Source organism: Zootoca vivipara, chromosome 6 (genome assembly GCF_963506605.1).
Source record: "Zootoca vivipara chromosome 6, rZooViv1.1, whole genome shotgun sequence".
Classification (NCBI taxonomy): domain Eukaryota; kingdom Metazoa; phylum Chordata; class Lepidosauria; order Squamata; family Lacertidae; genus Zootoca; species Zootoca vivipara.
This window is the reverse complement of record NC_083281.1, coordinates 45,178,813-45,198,623: the sequence shown is the minus strand read 5'-3', so window position 1 is coordinate 45,198,623 and position 19,811 is coordinate 45,178,813. Positions and strand designations below refer to the sequence as shown.

Sequence of the window (19,811 nt, the reverse complement as noted above, 5' to 3'; positions counted from 1 at the left end):
CGATTTGCAGGGTGGGAAAGGCAGTCTGGCCTTGCCCACCTCCTTGCTCAGGGCTGGCCTCTTTCCTCCCACCTCCCATCTTTCTTCTCTTGTGTTATTAGCATGAATTTATACAGTGCACAGCCCCAGCTCTCCTGCAGTTTAAGAGGCAGGCTAATGGGGATCCGTCTCCTCCAGCAACTGCAGTGCCAGGCAAAAGGGGGTGGAGGGGGAGGAACAGGAATGAAGCTCTTACCTTGCTTTATACCAAGCAAATGCATTAGGCTCGGTGATCTCTACACTAAGAACATAAGAAGAGCCTGCTGGATCAGACCAGTGGCCCACAAAGTCCAGCATCCTGCTCTCATGGTGGCCAACCAGATGCCTATGGGAATCCTGCAAGCAGGACCTGAGCCCAAGAGCCCTCTCCCTGACTGCAGCTTCCAGCAGCTGGCATTCAGAAGCACTGCCGTCTCTGACTGTGGAGGCAGAGCATAGCCAATGTGGCTAGTAGCTATCGATAGCCCTCTCCTCCATGAATTCTTCCGATCCTTGAAGCCATCTAGGTTGGTGGCCATCCCTGCCTCCTGTGGGAAGCAGTTCCATCGTTTAACGATGTGTCTCGTGAAGAAGCATTTTCTCCCAGAAAAGTAACATTGCTACCTTTCTGTGGTACAGATGAGGGAGCCTCACAATGCTTGGACCGGCCCTCAGACTACTTGAGGCGATTAATTCCATACATTAATTATGCACCGCCTCACATTGGCTTGCCTGGATTCTTGAGGAAAATGCCACCGCCCCAACTACTCTCCGCTGTGGAGCTCTAGACATTTCGGCTGACCAGCTAGCCCAGCCCACAAGGGGCGTTGTTCCTCCTGCAAAACATTCCGGAGCGGGGGGACCATGGCGGATGTGAGCCAACGCCGTCTTCCGCGGGGAGGAGGCCTTGTGCAAAATGGCTGCGTTCTCTGGGCCCGCCTGGAAGAGCAATGCTCCTCTGCTGTTCTGGCAGATACCTAACGAGCCCCCTGGGAGCCCAGCGCCTGCTCGGCACGTAGCGTGGCTTCCTGAACGCACGTTCCACGCGGCCCACCTCTGGCGCTTTCAAAGGAGGGCCTGCTCTTCAAAGGAAGCGTCTCCACCTAAGGGAGGCAGGCCCAGGCAGGAGCTTCAAAGCCTACAGCACCTGTCGCCTGTGAGGCTTCGAGGGGCTACAGGCAAAGTCCCCACGCACACAAACGCACATGATGTGGACAGGGGCATACAGGAAGCTGAGCAGCTCTGGCTATTTCCTGGTCTTTCTCGCCTCAGAATGCAAGACTCTCACACTCAGCCTCCTGGGCAGGCCCGCAGTTTAATATTTGTTTATTTTGTATTCACTGCATTCCTGACCCACCTTTTTCTGCAAGGAACTCAAGGTGGCATACATGGTTCTCCCTGCTCCTCACTTAATCCCCACCACAATGTTGCAAGCAGGGCTTTTCTTCAGCCGGAACTCACTGGAAACTCAGTTCCGTCACCTCTCAGGTGGGCGCCATTTGCCCTTCTAAGAGAACAAGGGAGCTGTTCATGGTGCTACCGGTTCTTTTTCACCTGTTATCTAAATAAAGCTAATGTGGAGGGTGGTGGTCCTTATGCCTCCCAAAATCAGACTCTGCTCTCTCTTTTCCCTACCATTATAGAACCATCCTTATCCTGTGAACCGCCCTGAGATCTGCGGGCATAGGGCGGTATATAAATTCTAATAACAATAACAATAATATTATATGACGCCCACTACTTCTGGAGCATTTGTTCCAATTTGTTGGCAGGGACATCAGGCATCTTCCCCTGTCCATAATTATCTCCCCCTGCAGCTTATTTTTTTCTTTTCGTGTTTCCCCCTGCCCATTTTCTTCCTCTTCTTAAGTGGATTTGTTCCATCAGGAAGCTTTAATCCCCTTTAATTGTGCAAACCTAAATTCCCATTATGCAGCTGAATCCCTCCTGTAAAACAGCACATGCTTAGCTCCCTGTCTTGTTGAAACCAATGAGATTAAATAAAAAAAAATACTCAATTGGACTGCTATTCATAAATAAATACTGTTTTTGAAGGTTGCAGCAAGAGATAAAGTTTGGAAGACCAAGGGCTATTTTCTTGTCTGCTAGGTGGACAGATGATGATGATGTGGGGCTAGAGCCCCAGCTTAGGTTTCCTCCCCCTGAAAAAAAGAGCTGGATGCAAACAGCTGCCTCTGCCAAATGATGCCTTGCAAAAAGAAAACATTGATACATTCATTTGTGAAAGATCAGGGCCAGCCCTACCGTTGGTAAGAATAAGATGTGGTAACTTCAGACAGCCAATGCTAGGGGGTCAGGGGGGAAGAGCGACTGTTTACTGGCCATTTCTCCTGAGCCCCCTTGTTGGTCCCCTCTCCTGGAGGGTGCAGCTGCGTGAGCAATGTAGCCTGCCCTACTGTATCTCCTATGCCAGGGGTGGCAAACTCCCAAGAGACTGTGATCTACTCACAGAGTTAAAAACTGGCAGTGATCTACCCCCTTTTTGGAGGTTCAGGTCAAAATTGTTGAGCTTTTTTTTAGGAAGGAGGAAGGCCCATTTTTAGGGGTTCAGGTCAAAGTTGTAGGGCTTTTTCTTTGGGGTGCAGGGCAAAAATGTTGAGCTTTTTTTAGGGGAGTCAAAGTTGTTGAGCTTCTTTGGGGGGAGCCAGTGGTCTACCAGTGATCTACCACAGACGTCCAGTGATCTACCGGTAGATCTCGATCTACCTGTTGGACGTGCCTGTCCTATGCTATATCTGCTGTCCCCTGTACAGTGGAGGAGTCCGTCCCTTTGAGGGTGCCCATGTGTCCTACTATACAATCATTCCCTGGACATCAGACACATTGGTCACCAGGTCACAGTCTTCCACACTACACTGAGATGTACTGCATGACTATTTAAATTATAGACATTATTCCTAAATGTGTATCTATGTCACCTGACCTCTGGGTGGCTGTGTCGTGTCTGCTTGAGAGGAGGTAGAGGAAGAGTGGTGCTTGCCTCCCACTTCTACCTCCCAGGAAGCAGCAGCCACACAACCACCCAGAGGTCAAGCGAGGTCAAGCTGCCCCTCCACGCCATCCGCTATTAATCTGTGCATGCAAGTCAACATATGCAAATGTTATGTAAATCTGATTCCCATTATGCCCTCTTTTGCAGAGAATTGTTTCCTCTCTTTTTTGGCCAATGTACAAGTGAAATTATGTTTGTAAGTATGACCATCCACGTTCCTTCACTAGTGCTGAAATTAAATTTTAAAGTGCACAAGTCATTCTAGCTGCCATCAATAATAATTGTATAATCAAGTTTAGGTTAGCCCCCATCAAAAAAAGTGCCAATTGGGAGGTTGGAACAACATGACAGTTTAAGATTTTGTTTTAGTTCCCTAAAATCTATAGGCCAAAATTGTGCTTCAGCACCCCCCCCCCCAAAAAAAAGATGTGAATCACCAGGAGGGCCTAAGTAAGGAGGATGATTTTGGTCTGACTTTTAATATCTCTTTCTCAGGTAAGGAGGAATACGGTCAAGAATCTCCTCCTGTTTATGAACGAATGTGGCTAATACATTTAGAGATGGAATGTAAGCTGAATGCTGCGATAAATTTCCTTTGGCATGATACAGAGTATCTGATCTGGTTATTATTTATTACAGTATTACCATTTGTTTGCTTGCTTGCTTACTTGCTTGCTAATATGCTGCAACTAAACTTTTTGAAAACTAATAAAAATTAATTGAAATAAATAAGATTTAACAGCCTGTCCAGTGGGCTTCTGTATGTGGAAAGTGGGGCAGAGAGGCATCATGCCCTTTGTCTCAGGCAGAAAAATGCCCGGGGCCAGCTATGGCCTACACAGATATGGATTGCAATAACCAGAACGAAGAGCAGGCACGGTGAGGGCCTCCGTTCCTATCTTGCTGTCCATGCATGCCTGTTCCGTCCCCCCACCCCACCCCACTCCATCCATATGTACATGCACACATTTTCTTTTAATGAATCCCAGCCTTCTTTCCACAGCCATATTCGCTAACAAGAAGTTGCACGGAGGAATTGGGGAGGGGAGGGCGGAACACCAGATTTCAAACCCCCCAACGAAAGACATTGTGTAGATATTTGCACAACTGTCTCCATACAATCCCTCAAAGGCAGTAATGCAGTGTTTTTTTTGGGGGGGGTTGAATTTCCCTATGCAATTATTAGGATACATAGAATTGGATAGATTAACAAAGATAATATGGGGAGGAAGCTGGGAAAATTCGGCACAAGATTGGAGAAAATTTGGAGAATACCTTAAAAAGCAGTGCCCCATGATAACTTGGATTTGCTTTTAACACCTCGCATAGGGAGTAGTTTGATTAATAAAAGATACAATGCAAAAAGATATGAAGTTGTTAACCCGGGAAAAAGACAAGCGGAAGTCGGTGTATAGATGAAGGATGTATATATATGAATATATTGAGTATATAGAGAACTACGGATGGTGAAATTATTGCTGATAAATATGAGTACCACAAGAAGATATAGGAATTAATGATTGGGATTCTTTGCATCTAAACTTATATATTTGAGCATAGATTTGCTTTTATTTCTGATGCGATTTATGTTATGAAACGAATTTTTATGTTATGATTTAATTTATTTATTATTTGAACTGCAATTCATTATTACTATTATCATTACTATTATATATTATATATATATTATATATTATATATACTATTATATATTACTATTATCACATGGGAGTGCCTGATCACCTCATCTGTCTCCTGAGAAATCTCTATGTGGGACAAGAAGCTACAGTTAGAACTGGATATGGAACAACTGATTGGTTCAAAATTGGGAAAGGAGTATGACAAGGTTGTATATTGTCTCCCTGCTTATTTAACTTATATGCAGAATTCATCATGCGAAAGGCTGGACTAGATGAATCCCGAGCCGGAATTAAGATTGCTGGAAGAAATATCAACAACCTCAGATATGCAGATGACACAACCTTGATGGCAGAAAGTGAGGAGGAATTAAAGAACCTTTTAATGAGGGTGAAAGAGGAGAGCGCAAAATATGGTCTGAAGCTCAACATCAAAAAAACCAAGATCATGGCCACTGGTCCCATCACCTCCTGGCAAATAGAAGGGGAAGAAATGGAGGCAGTGAGAGATTTTACTTTCTTGGGCTCCTTGATCACTGCAGATGGTGACAGCAGTCACGAAATTAAAAGACGCCTGCTTCTTGGGAGAAAAGCAATGACAAACCTAGACAGCATCTTAAAAAGCAGAGACATCACTTTGCCGACAAAGGTCCGTATAGTTAAAGCTATGGTTTTCCCAGTAGTGATGTATGGAAGTGAGAGCTGGACCATAAAGAAGGCTGATCGTCGAAGAATTGATGCTTTTGAATTATGGTGCTGGAGGAGACTCTTGAGAGTCCCATGGACTGCTAGAAGATCAAACCTATCCATTCTTAAGGAAATCAGCCCTGAGTGCTCCCTGGAAGGACAGATCGTGAAGCTGAGGCTCCAATACTTTGGCCACCTCATGAGAAGAGAAGAATCCTTGGAAAAGACCCTGATGTTGGGAAAGATTGAGGGCACTAGGAGAAGGGGACGACAGAGGACAAGATGGTTGGACAGTGTTCTCGAAGCTACGAACATGAGTTTGACCAAACTGCGGGAGGCAGTGCAAGACAGGAGTGCCTGGCGTGCTATGGTCCATGGGGTCACGAAGAGTCGGACACGACTAAACGACTAAACAACAACAACATTATCATTTTTTCTTTTCTTTTATCTTTTCTTTTTATGTCTGTTTCTTTGTATCTTTTTGTGTGCTTGTGTATTTATTTTAATCTCAATAAAGAAAAAAAAAGAATTTCCCTATGCAAATTTGAGATTTTTTTATATGACAATCTGCATAGGAAATTTTTCAATCTGCACTGGAAAACTTTCCGAAGCCCTTGAGAGCAATCTAATTTAGCTTGCTTTGCTTTTCTTGTATTTAGAAACACAGCTAAAAGCTTTGAGACTGCAAAGTTTGCCTGTTACCATATTTCCAGCTGGTATCCATTCATTGTTACCAGCGAACTTATGAACTAATTAGCAGCCTCATAGCTGGCGTTGCTCAGGGATTCCCAGAACGCCCCCACCCCAAAAACCAGGGCAGTTTTGGAATTAGTGGATAAAATTGGGCTTTTAGAATGAGTGTGGTATGTTTTTAATATATTTTCCCCCACTTGTTTTTAATGTATGTATGTGGGGGTTGGGGCTGGGGGTGGTAAGTTCCTCTGAGTTGCCATGGCAAGAAAAAAGTGACAGCAGCAGCAACAACAAAAATAAATTCTCTGCTATGGCCAGCTTTCTACGAATGGCTTTCCTCTTGGAATCCAGAGTTCCTCACATCACATGAACGTTAAATGGAAGCTGCTGACCAGCTTTCTGGCCAAACCTGGCCAGTTTTAGCTCTCTATGTTAGAAACCCTGATCTGCAGTGACTCAGATGTGGATGTGTACTTGTATATGAAGGTATAGCTCAAGAGGTGCGCTTAAGTATTTGGCTCCAAGTCATAAGCCACCATTTCCCGTCTGGATTTGCACCTGAACAAGGATTCCACCCGCCAGGGCTCAGGCAGGTAAACCAAAAGGCTGTAATAAGAAATAAAGAATCATAGAAATCACGAGTTGGAAGAGACCACAAGGGCCATCCAGTCCAACCCCCTGCCAAGCAGGAAACACCACCAAAGCATTCTTGACATATGCCTGTCAAGCCTCTGCTTAAAGACCTCCAAAGAAGGAGACTCCACCACACTTCTTGGCAGCAAATTCCACTGCCGAAGAGCTCTTACTGTCAGGAAGTTCTTCCTAATGTTTAGGTGGAATCTTCTTTCTTGTAGTTTGAATCCATTGCTCCGTGTCCGCTTCTCTGGAGCAGCAGAAAACAACCTTTCTCCCTCCTCTATATGACATCCTTTTATATATTTGAACATGGCTATCATATCACCCCTTAACCTTCTCTTCTCCAGGCTAAACATACCCAGCTCCCCAAGCTCATAAGACATCGTTTCCAGGCCTTTGACCATTTTGGTTGCCCTCTTCTGGACACGTTCCAGCTTGTCAGTATCCTTCTTTAACTGAGGTGCCCAGAACTGGACACAGGACTCCAGGTGAGGTCTGACCAGAGCAGAATACAGTGGTACTATTACTTCAGATATTTCAGTGGATATTGAAGTGGATCTTAAGGGCTAGTGCAGCCTTCACCAACCTGGTGCCCACTAGCTATTTGAAACTACAATTGCCATCAGCCCCGGGCACACCAGGGTCAAATACTTGCTCATCCGTGAAGGTTGCCTTGGGCAAGTCAGGCCAACAGGTCTGCAGAGAAGAAGAAGAGGTCTGCAGAGAAGAAGAAAAGCCCTGAACTAATATGGCTGTGAGTTTCAGGCCTTGACATTTCCATGCATCGTTTCTGATGAACTTTTCAGTGATCAGCAAAGTGGAAGACTTCCAGACAATCTTTTTATCATGCAGTAAATGCATCATTCTTATTTAGTTCTGGCAGCCAATACTGTAGAAATGTTTTCCCGAAGAAAAACTTATTTTCTCTTTACTGTTACTGAGAAATGCAATGTTGGGAGTCATGCCTCCTAGTCAACGCTTGTAACATCCCAGGCGAATATTTAAGGAATTTATTAAATACTCATTTTAGTTTTAATATTTTTTTTTCTGTGTGTTTCAGAGGCTCCACTCTCAGACAACAACAACAGATACTGTGGGATGTGTGAAGCTCCAGCAAGGTTATCCATTACACTAGAGTCTCCCCATCATGGTGATGGCCTGAAAGCAAAGATTTAAACCTCTCCATACAGCTAAGCGCAACTTCATAGCACTGAGAGGAGAGGTGGCGCATGCCTGCGTATGGGGTGTATTATTTATGAGTGTGTGCTGTGTGCCTGTGCACATGGCTTGCATGTGCAGCCAGTGCGCATGTTGCACAGAATAACTTTCTGACAGAATAAACTGACAGTGGAACAGGCTCTCTCAGAAGGTGGTGGACTCTCCTTTACTGGAGGTTTTTTTAAATAATAATAATAATAATAATAATAATAATAATAATAATAATAATAAAGAGGTTGCTGTCAGGGAATCTTTAGTTGTGACTCCTGCACTGCAGTGGACTGGACTAGATGACTCCTTGGGATCCTTCCAACTCCACGATTCAATGATTCTGTGTGTGCCAAGTGTGTCGGGAAGACTGCTACCAGTAAGGTGTGTGGCTACCATGCAATGCGTGCAAGCTAACTGCTGTGAGATTATGTGGATTATTTATGAACAGTGATTTTAATATCATTTTATTTCTTTGTTGGACATTATTCTCTCTCCTATTTAATTTTAACCTTATAAATTAGGTAACCGGTAGCTTTTCTGTACTGCTTTACACAATGTTGTTAGGTTGGTGCATGGGCCTGCTGTGGCTTGCAGAGACCGATGCGGGAGAGACATGTTTTGCTGCAGCTGTTGTATGGATTGATTATACATATGATTTACAGCTCTTTATTAATTCGTTGGAAAGCAGCATACCATCTTTCTCCAAAAATAAGACACCGTCTTATATTTATTTTTCCTAAAAAAAACACACATGGTGGCTTATTTTCAGGGGATGTCTTATTTTTTTTATTAAGTATGGTACAGTTTAACCTACAAGGTTAAACTGCCTATCACTATGGCTTATTTTCGGGGTCTGGCTTATTTTCGGGGAAACACGGTACAAATGATGATGGTGGGGTGAGACTGAGAAGAAGAGAGAGCCTGTTTGATATGTGCCTGCATACATGTGTGTTGCCTGCATGTGTGGAAAGTGGGTGCTGTACATATGAGAGAGAGGGAGTCTGGTAACATGTAGCTCTCAGAGGGTTGAACAGAGAGGGCCTCAATAATGATGATGATATTAATATTAATATTAATATTAATATCAATAATAAATTTATACCCCGCCCATCTGGCTGGGTTTCCCCAGCCACTCTGGGCAGATCGCAACAGAATTAATAATAATAAAAAAGCGATAAAACATCAGACATTAAAAGCTTCCCTAAACAGGGCTGCCTTCAGATGTCTTCTAAAACTCAGATAGTTGTTTATTTCCTTGACATCTGATGGGAGGGTGTTCCACAGGGAGGGCACCACTACCAATAAGGCCCTCTGCCTGGTTCCTTGTAACCTCACTTCTCACAGTGAGGGAACCATCAGAAGGCCCTTGGCACTGGACCTCAGTGTCTGGGCTGAACGATGGGGGTGGAGACGCTCCTTCAGGTACACTACGCTGAAGCCATTTAGGGCTTTCAAGGTCAGCACCAATACTTTGAATTGTGCTCGGAAACATACTGGGAGCCAATGTAGGTTTTTTAGAACCGGTGTTATGTGGTCTTGGCGGCCACTCCCAGTCACCTTCAAGACAAAGATGCAATACCCGATCATTATCCGAAATTCCCCCACTGACCCACTCATTTGTTCTAGGCTGTGAACTCTCCTACAGCCCCCACCTCCCTATTTAATAAGGAAAAAGAAGCTGCTACAGCGGTGAAAAGTAGAGGCAGAGAAACCTCCTCCCCTCTCTGTGCAGTCAACAAACTTCCACGTCCTCCGCCTGAAGCCAGAGCTCCAATTTAAATGTCCTCAAATTGGAGCAGAGCCCTCGGGGGCACGGAGGCTGCTGGAGCAGAGCGGGGCTTTCGGAGAAGTCATGCAAGAGTCAGGGAGGAGGGAGGGTGCTGCTTTGGCAACAGGGCCCTGGGCCATGCCACCGCTCTCAACGGGCTCCCCGGAGAGTAGCTGCGCAAACCGGAGCTGGGTTGTGATGGAAAGTGCTGTGCTCCGATGCCAAGTGAGCCTAACGTAGCCACTTCCAGCTGGTAGGCAAACAGAGTCCTGGCCAACTTGGCATCCTTCAAGCGAGGGCGGGGAGAGGAGGGATGACCAAAGCACAAGTACACTGGTCCGCAGATGCTCTTCCAGAGCAGGTGCTCTCCAGAAAGCCTCGCCAAAGCAGGAAAACAGATGGAGGCAAGAGGAGCCGTGTGGAACCAGACCAAAAGGTCCATCTAAGTCCAATGGTGGGACTGGTAGGGCCGAAGGGAGGGAGGCCAAAAGTAGGTGGTGCCGGAGGCAACTGATTCTAGTTTCGTCACCCTCTTCCTTCCTGCTGAGTTCTACAAGGTTTAACATGGAGACGGAGGAGGAGGAAGACGTTGGCGGGCACTGCCACCCCTCAAACTGGTTGTAAATAAGACAGCAAGCAGGTGGGAGCTGGCTGCGGTTGGTGGGGTGTTCTAATGGGCTAGTCTCTCCTAGAGTGGCCAGCCAGACACCTCCAGGAAGCCCCCCACAAGGCAACATCCTTCTCCTTTTGCTGGTCCATGGCAGGTGGTACTAGGGTTGCCAGACTCAATAGTGGACAGGACTTCTGTGCCTTTAATTACCCTGCTCTCTTTTGAGTCTGGGAACCTTAAAGAGAAACCAGTAGACCCTTTGTTTAATTTCCAAGCAAAGGGTCTGCTGGTTTCTCTTTAAGGTTTCCAGACTCAAAAGAGAGCAAGGCAATTAATGGCACAGAAGTCCTGTCCACTATTGAGTCTGGCGACCCTAGGTGGTACACAGGGGCTTCTGAACCTAGAGGTTGAATACAACCATCAGCAGACATCCCTCCCTCCACTAAGCTGGCTATTTTATTGTATTTCTTTCTTAAAACATTTCTGTCCTGCTCTTCTCATGGCAAAGCCACCACTCAGGGCAGCTTGCAACATCTGAGTTGCAGTTTCATTAAAACATATACACACACCACCACCACTGATATGAAACAAAGCAGCTAAGGAGGCAGTATAGGACCTGAACATAAAAACCTGATGTGCCACATGCTACAAAAATCTACCAGAATAAAAGTGTCCTCTGTGGCCAACAAAAAACTTGGGAGGGAGAGGAGGAGAACTAGACTTCAGGAGGCAAGGTGCTCCATATCTAGGAGCAGCCACTGAGAAGGTCCTTATAGGGCAGTGGTGGCAAACCTTTTAGAGACCGAGTGCCCAAACTGCAACCCAAAACCCACTTATTTATCGCAAAGAGCCAACACAGCAATTTAACCTGGATACTGAGGTTTTGGTTTAGAAAACACAACAACTCATACATTAACATCATTTGTCTTAAAAGAAAAACAAAATAACAGAGCTTTCAATGATACAATGAAGCAATCCCAAGCACTTTCACCGATTCAAAATTATTTGGCAGAGAATTCCACACTTTAAGGAGTTTTGATTTTCACAAGATCTCCGCGTCGACGGGAATTCCCTGCTTTTAAGTACCAGCCTGAGCAAGCAAGCGTTCTCGGTGTGGCCATCTGAGCACATGCAGAGAGGCGCCCCCCTTCCATCGTGCCGTCGTTCCCTGAAAAGGCCCTGGGGCTGGCCCACGTGCTAAGCACAGGGTGTCTGGCGTGGCCTTGGGCACGCCCCCGCCCGCTGCACTTGGCTGTGGTTGAGCTCGGTGAGGAAATACTTCAGCAAGTGGGAGGTGATCATGGCGCGGTGACGCTGGTGGGGTCTGGAGCCCCGGTGCCAGCCCCTGCTGGCTACCACGTGACGCGCTCTGCCTAGCACCTCCCATTGGCCCCGGCTGGAGGGGGTGTAAAGCCTCAACATAGCATCCCTCTCCGGCTGCGCTGTTTCCTGCACCGACCTGCCACGCACATGGCTCTCCAGCTGCCCAAGTGGAGCCGAGACTCAATGCGCCGCCCTCACCTTCTGCCGGCTCTGTGCTGGGGCAATGGCACACGTGCCCACAGAGAGGGCTCTAAGTGTCCCCTCTGGCACACATACCATAGTTTCGCCACCACTGTTATAGGGTCATCTGAGAACACAAGAAGAGCCCTGCTGGATTCGGCCAAAGGCTTATCTGGTCCACCATAATCACAGTGGCTAACCGGATGCTTATGGGAAGCTCACAAGCAGACTCTGGGGACCCACTTGCTATTCCCTGGCCAGTAGTCACAAATTTTTCTAAGCCCCTTTTAAAGCCAGTAAGAACACAGGAGGCAGCAATATAGAATAGCTCAGTCGGCAGAGCTTGAGACTCTTAAAACAGAGTCGTGGGTTTGAGCCCCAAGGAGGTTGCACTGTAAGAGGTTGGGCTAGATGACACTCGTGGTCCCTTCCAACTCCACAATTCTATGAATATATCTTAAATTTGGTAAGGGGTTGAGTGTGGAATCACACATGGTACTTGCTGGGCTTAAGCCGAGATGGGTATATACATGAAGGCTTTGTTGGCCCTCCTTGAGTCTGGTGCCCAGTTTGCATGACACCTTCCCGGCTCTCCTTGCACCTACATGGCAATAAATAATTCCTAAACACAGCTCTCTTCTGCAATGCATGAAAATGTTCCAAGTGTGGAGAGGGGCACAGCCCTCACACCCTCAGTCATAGACTTTTCCACGTGTTGCACAGGGAAGGTCTGCAGAGGACTTTTTACTCACTGTGGCTGAATGCAAGCGGACTCCGCCATGGGACTAGCAGCCCAGCTTTATCATGGATCTCTCATCTGATAGAGGGTTCTACTTGCATTCAAGAAAACTCAAGGGAAGCCCAAACAGACCTTCCCCACTCAATACAGGGGAGGATAGCATTCACAGATATCCAATGAAGCTGAATGCTGGAAGATTCAGGGCACATAAAAGAAAGTCCTTCACACAGCGCAGAGCTAAACCATGGAATTCACCCCCATGAGAGGCAGTGATGGCCACAAACTTAGATGGCTATCAAAGAGGATTGGGCAGATACATGTAGGAGAAGGCTATCGATGGCTATGAGCCACAATGGCTGCGTTCAACCTCCACTGTCAGAGGCGTTATGCCTGTGAATACCAGTCGCTGGGAATCACAGGAGGGCAGAGTGCCAGAGTCTGGCCTGCAGGCTTCCCACAAGCATCTGGTTGGCCAATGTGTGAAGAGGATGCTGGAAGAGATGGGTCTGATCCAGCAGGTTTGTCTTGTGTCCTTATGATGGAAGTGCTGACCTTTTTTAAGGCAAGGCTCTCCAAGGGTGCTACAAAAGAACAGGGCTCTCATGTTGCTTCTGCAACGATTAGCCTTAGGCAGAGTCTTCTATATGGAGCAGCAGCTCAGTCTCAAATCTATTCTTTCTGCCTTTACTGAAAGGTGCCTCTTTATTTTAAGGGACCCAGTCCTTTCCAAGAATCAGTTACTCCAATGGAACAGGGCAGACTCTAAAAACAAAGATTTGGTACATAAGACTCAGGATACACACCCATCCCGGTTCTTTTACCACAACAGTATGCAGAATAAAGGCAAATGAAGAAGAAGAGGAGGGTATCAATGAGACGACAACAGCATGTTTTAAAGCAAGGATGGAGAAGCAGGTCTTAGGGACTCCCAATTCCCATCAACCATGTTTTATTTATTTTTACATTTCTATCCCAACTTTCCTCTAAGGAGCTCAAGGTGGCATACACAGTTCTTCACCACCACCACCACCACAGTATCCTCACAACAGTCCTGTGAGGTAGGTTAGGCTAAGAGATCATGACCGGCCCGCAATCACAGCTGGTGAGCTTAATGGCTGAGTGAGAGTTTGAACCCCAGTCTCCTAGGTCATAGTCCAGCAGCACTAAGCCACACTGGCTCTCATGATGAGCATGGACAACGGTCAGCGATGCTGCAAGTTCTACAACATCGGAAGGTACATGCCCACCCCACTTGTTTTAAAAGCTTCGTGGAAGCAAAACATTTACACACACGTGTACATGCATGCATAACTGCACATCAAAGTTTCACAGGTTCAGTCCCAAGATGCTCCCTGGGAGAGGATGAGAGAGATTGTGATGCAATAGCTGGGACTGGCCAGGACACCCAGTGGAGGCCTAAACAGCAATCCTGTCATTAAACAGAAACACACCCATAAGTGGACCATTATCCTCCAAGGCTCACAGCAGGCAACAACTACTATTAACCCTCACAGTAACCTTCAGTTGTAGGCTGCTGAAATGAGAGATGGAAAACTTGAAACAGAGAGGCTTGCCCAAGGCCACCAAACCCAGGTGCCTCCTGTCCGACAACTTTTGTCCTTTGGAAATCCACTCCCAGGCTTTCTGCATCCTTGCAGTCTTCTCCCCAGCCTTGGTCTCTACAGATGTTGTTGGGTACCAACTCCCATCATGCCAGCGGTCAGGGGTGAGAGGATGCGCACAACATCTGGGGACACAAGGCTGGAAAAAGGTGCTTCAAACGAATCCTTCTCGTAACCATATTTCAAAATCCAAGTAAAGAAATCCCTTCATGTTGCATACAGAGGATCAGTTCAATGCCCCTTCAGAAAATATTTATTCCGAGGAGGAAATGTGGATTTCTTTTATGTGCAACCCAGAAATCTCTAGCGTGGAGTTTAGTCACCCTGCCGATGGAAGACGGCTGGAAAAGAGAAAGGGGCGATCAATGCTTGTTCTGTGTTCAAGATGCCCCTGTTGCAAGCAGGGATACCTCAGAGGCCCAGGAATGACACACCCTAGAAGCCAAGACCCATAGATGCAACTGTGCCTGGAGCAAGTCTAGGTCTGCAGCTTGAGAGAAGGGGAGAGAAATCTTGCTGGGGGTGGCTGTGCTCAAAGGAAGTGCCAGACCCAGTGTCCGAGTTGGTCCTCCTCATATGGGCCAGAGGTGCTCATGGAGAAAGTATCCACAACATGACTCTGCAGCTAAGCAGTCCAGATGGAACGAAGGAAACCTCAGTGCCTCTTTCCAACCATTTCCCTCTCCCCACCCCCACCCCTGCTGAATCCTAGCCCTCCTCTTTCCAAAGGCAGGAACAAAATGGTTTAAAATGTGTGTGAAATTGTCAGCTAAAATCACACAGCTTTTTTTCCCTATATAAAAAACAAACAAACACAAAACCCCAAAAACAATCAAAGCAAAAAATAAATAATGAAGTCCTGCTGCTGATTGTGCTGATTTTGCCCAGCGACCAAAACCCAGCCGAGAGAAAAAGAATTCTAACTGCACTTGCATAAGCTGCTCAGCCACAGGCTCAGAGGCGTCTCTGGGGAAGGGAGTGCCACAGAAGCATCTGAAACAGGAGAACACAACCTGTCCACTGTAGCCAGGCAGAGTCAATTCGTACTACTGTATATTCACACGCACACAAAAGCAAGGAGTTGCTGTTTCTTTTATCAGCTTCAAGATTGGCAACCAGCTGTCAAGCTGGAAAGGAAATCCCCATGGCACAAAATGCAGACCACCCCCCACCACCACCACCCAAGCCCTCGCAAAACCCACCAAATCCATCAACTCTGGGGACGCCACGTCCACCAAGGCAACAGCAGAATTGACCAACAACTGGCACCTCTGTTGCCAGGACTCAGGCAGAGCCTGCAGGGAGGAAGGTCCATACAGAAGGGATGCCTAGAGGAGAGGCAGAGAGAGCGAGAGAGCTATGCTGCTCTAGCTAGAATTCTTCCACACAAAAGCACCGGGTTTTTTTTTTGCGCAATTTGCACCTGCCCGCATGCCTACAAAGGACGCCAGCCAGCCAGAGCCCACTCGGAAACAACAAGGCGGCATCTGCCGGCACTTACCCCCAATTTCCTGCTCTTCATTTTCACGTATCCCTGTTTGACAATGTCGTTGAAATTCGTAGCCATGGCTCAGCTGCTGCCCAGCCAGGATCCACCTCCACGCAGCCAAGGAGGAGGAGGAGGCTCTTCCCGGTGGGGCTGGCTCGCCTCCCCCGCAGCGGTGACAAATCTCTTCCTTCCCCTCCACTCTTCCTCCGCTGCTGCTGCCACTGCTGTTCACCTGTTTTCAGACTTTGGCTGCCACGCCGGCCCTCTCCCCTCCCTTCCTCTCCAGCATTGTTCTAGTTGGGAGCTCCTCTCCGGCTGCTGAAAAATAAAAATGACAGATAGATTAGAGATTGTGACATCTTTCTCTTGCTCCGCTTCCCCCCTCCCTCTTTCCTGTCCTCTCCCCTCCTCCTCCCCCCCCCACCTCGGCTAAACCATTCAGGAGAATCCAAGGTGGCTTGTGCAGTCAATTGAGGAAAAAAAATTGGAACGGTCCAGCTTTTAACCCACAAGATACTTTGATCCTAAATTCACAAAGGAGATGCTTGAACTGAGCCTGGGAAGCAGGCAAGAATGCATCTCCTTTAAAAACAAAAACAAAAGAAAAAGAGAGAAAAGTCTATAATTTCAAAAGGTACAATTAAAAGGGATTCTTCTACTTGTTTTGAGTTTTTAATTCTGCCTGACCAGATGGGCCTTTGAATGTGAATTGGGAAGCCAGGTTCCAGCAGAATGCTGCTGTCTTCTGTACCAACATTCACACAAGACAGCTGCTTCATAGAGGCAAACCTATTTTGCTTGCTCCACATACGCTTTGTACTCTCCTGGGACCCAGGTCTCCCATAGCCAGGTTGCCAATGGCAATCTGAAGCATAGACACTGCTCAGTTCTCACCCGCCTGAGCTGTCAGTTGGGGTGAAGTCCCCCCAAGTGCCTCCCCCTCCCCTGCCCCAAATTATACCATTAAAAAAATCCAGAATTCCAGATGCTGTTCGGACTACAACTCCCATCCTTCCTTACCATTGGTTTTGATGGTCTAGGCCAGGCATCCCCAAACTTCGGCCCTCCAGATGTTTTGGACTACAATTCCCATCTTCCCCGACCACTGGTCCTGTTAGCTGGGGATCATGGGAGTTGTAGGCCAAAACATCTGGAGGGCCGCAGTTTGGGGATGCCTGGTCTAGGCTAATGGGTGGGTGTTAAGAGTCTAGCAACACCTGGGAGGGGGCACAGGTTCCCCATCCCTGGTATGGGCTAGACCCAATTTGAAGCAGGTTATAAGCAGGGACGCAGGTGGCGCTGTGGGTTAAACCACAGAGCCTAGGGCTTGCTGATCAGAAGGTCGGCGGTTTGAATCCCTGTGACGGGGTGAGCTCCCGTTGCTCGGTCCCAGCTCCTGCCAACCTAGCAGTTCGAAAGCACGTCAAAGTGAAAGTAGATAAATAGGTACTGCTACTGTGGGAAGGTAAACGGCGTTTCCGTGTGCTGCTCTGGTTTGCCAGAAGCGGCTTTGTCATGCTGGCCACATGACCTGGAAGCTGTACGCCGGCTCCCTCGGCCAATAATGCGAGATGAGCGCGCAACCCCAGAGTCGGTCATGACTGGACCTAATGGTCAGGGGTCCCTTTACCTTTACCTTTATAAGCAGGGCATTAAAAGGCTTTACAATTGAAAGTTGAAACTCCCACTACTTTTACCAGGCCCATCAACTAAATCCCAGGATGCTTGTGTGCTTGAATCCTACTTGCAGGTTTCCCCTAATGGGCATCTGGTCAGGCACTGTGAGAAAGAACACGGACTGGACTAAATGGGCCTTTTGTCTGATCCTGCAGGGCCCGCACACCTTCTCCTCTGACCAGCAAACTCCAGCAAAAGCTTTGCACTTCGTTGCTGCTCTTTGTTTCCGAACCGCTACAGCTGAGTCGGCAGCTAAGCTTAGGCAGGAAATGCACAGGACTCGCTGGCTTGCTGAGTCAGCCTTCCCATTTCATGGACAGGCACATCGCACCGACACGTTAGGATTCCCCATCTGATAAGCAACGGAAACATTGCTGCCCACTCAGAAAGGTGGGGCTCCGAGGTCACACACAAACACACAGAGAGACCACAATGACCACCCTGAATTGCTAAGCCCCAGGATGTCACGCTGGGTGCTGGAATTTTATTGCTGGCTCCACTACAGACACAGTCCTGGACGCCAAGGATGTGTGGGCAGATCTGGGCGGATTGTGCTTGATGTTGGATTTATTTCCTGGCCTGAGCCCACCCACCCCCAGCTCAGAGCAAGCAGCACTGCTGTTTCTGGTTCGTCCTAACAGCGAACCTTACAAGGCAGCGGTGGCTAACCTGGAGCCTTCTAGATGCTGTTGGACTCTGAACTTTCATCAGCCCTGGACAGCAGGGCCAGTGACTAAGGACGATGGAACTGTAATTCAGCAACATGCAGGGTGGCTCCCTGGCTGATTAGGGTTTGTTTGTTTTTTAATAATGCAAATTTACACCGGGAGGCAGCAAGGACCTTAGGGCTCCACCAGAAGGAGCTGAGATGCCTCCGCTTCCTCTCTAGGCCTGGTGACCTTTTCAAGAATCTGCAAAGGCCTTCTTGCCAATCTCATCTCAGCCATGAAGCAGTCACTGAGTGGCCTTAGGCAAACCACTCTTGAAATATTGCCATTCAATGTGAAACAACAAGGTTTATTCTATGGATAATAACCATATCCGCAGTGGCTGCACAGAATCCCCACCCAGTTTGCACAACCGCTTCATTCCGCCCTCTGGGAACCCTTGAAATCACACCTCCTTATTGCAAACGGAAGAGAAAAGCAGGCCACCTTATCCTACTATTTAAAGAACTTTTACCCCACTCTTTAGCCACTCCTACAGTGGCTTACAACTCAATAAAACAAGAATCAGGCTTATATTCCAAAGAGACACATCACAAAAGAAAAATGGACTAGGAGGGAGGAGGAAATGTGCAAGCTTAGGCACCAATTCTGAGTTACAAGTTCATTTAACAGGGTGGAAACAGTTCAAGGAGAAGAGGAAACAAAACCTGCAGGTGTCTCAATTTTGTTGATGGAGTAGTAGCCCTACACTCCTCCTCTGCAACAGCCTGATAAAAATGTACCAAGATGGAAGGGGAAAGAAACAGAGAGGATGTTTGCAAAATCACCTGGCAATTCCTCTAGCATCACTTCAAGCAAACGGCAGGAACTCTCAGCCTTTAGTATGACAAGGGCATGTAACAGAATATACCATGGGTTCCCCATCCTTTCTGGGGTGCACATTTGGCAAAAGCAGAAACCGCCCTGGGCACCAGCACAAAATGGTGGCCGTGGGGACCTCCCAAGTCACAAAGACAAAAGCTTGCTCATGGAATTGAGTAAAACTATCCACAAAAAGGCAAAACAGTCTCTCCCCCCCCCCCGCAAACACAATTTAAACAACCCTCCCTCCCCCCAAAACAGGCAACATGTCACCCCCTGAGAAACCAATACCCCCCTCCCCTGCAAACAAACAAGAAAACAGGCAAAATTCACCTTGACTATGTTCTGGCACACTGTTAAAATACATTTAGTTGTCTTAATGATGAAAATTACAAATGAAAGCAATGCAATACTTAGCAATGAGGAAAACAAACTTACTGGGAGGTGGGCCTTGTTTTTACATTTCTGGAATAACAATGTAAATGACAATATTTTCTCTTTAATTTATTCATTGCACTATAGTGGGTTTTTTTTTTTTTTTTGCTATGTTGTTCCATATATCATTTTCTCTCCTTATATTTACTCTCTATTTTTGGAAATATATTTTTATAATGAACAAAACCAACCAAATAACAACAACAACAACAAAGCAGTACCACTCCTTCCATATGGGAAGAACTTACTGCCTAACCCTAACCCCTAACCCCTAACCCTCACCCCCCCCACAGCTTACCAGGCAGGGTCTGTTTCAACAAAGGGTTTAGGCTTAGAGAGAGGATGGAACGAAAGGGACTAGAACACCACTCTGCTCCTCCAGCTCTGGGCAGTCATAACAATAAAGTGTGCTTCTTGTGGGAAGGGAGCTCTTAATGCGTGGAAGTGTTTAGCAACATCCAGACAACATTGTTGGCATCAAAATACCAGCCTGTATCCCCCACCTGCTTAATCCAGACAAATCCTTTCTGGGGGGAAACAAACAAA

The 19,811-nt window shown here is 47.1% G+C and overlaps 1 protein-coding gene across 3 annotated transcripts in view; it reads right to left on the bottom strand.

Annotated features, from left to right (window-relative positions):
• The window catches only part of DOK4 (docking protein 4), a 61,163-nt gene that overhangs the window by 23,791 nt on the left and 17,561 nt on the right, over positions 1-19,811 (bottom strand). For all 3 annotated transcript variants that reach the window (XM_060275898.1, XM_035117849.2, XM_035117850.2), the window contains exon 2: positions 15,637-15,942. In XM_060275898.1, coding sequence (XP_060131881.1) covers positions 15,637-15,702 — 66 coding nt within the window. In that variant the 5' untranslated portion in view covers positions 15,703-15,942. The remainder of the gene's footprint in view (positions 1-15,636; positions 15,943-19,811) is intronic.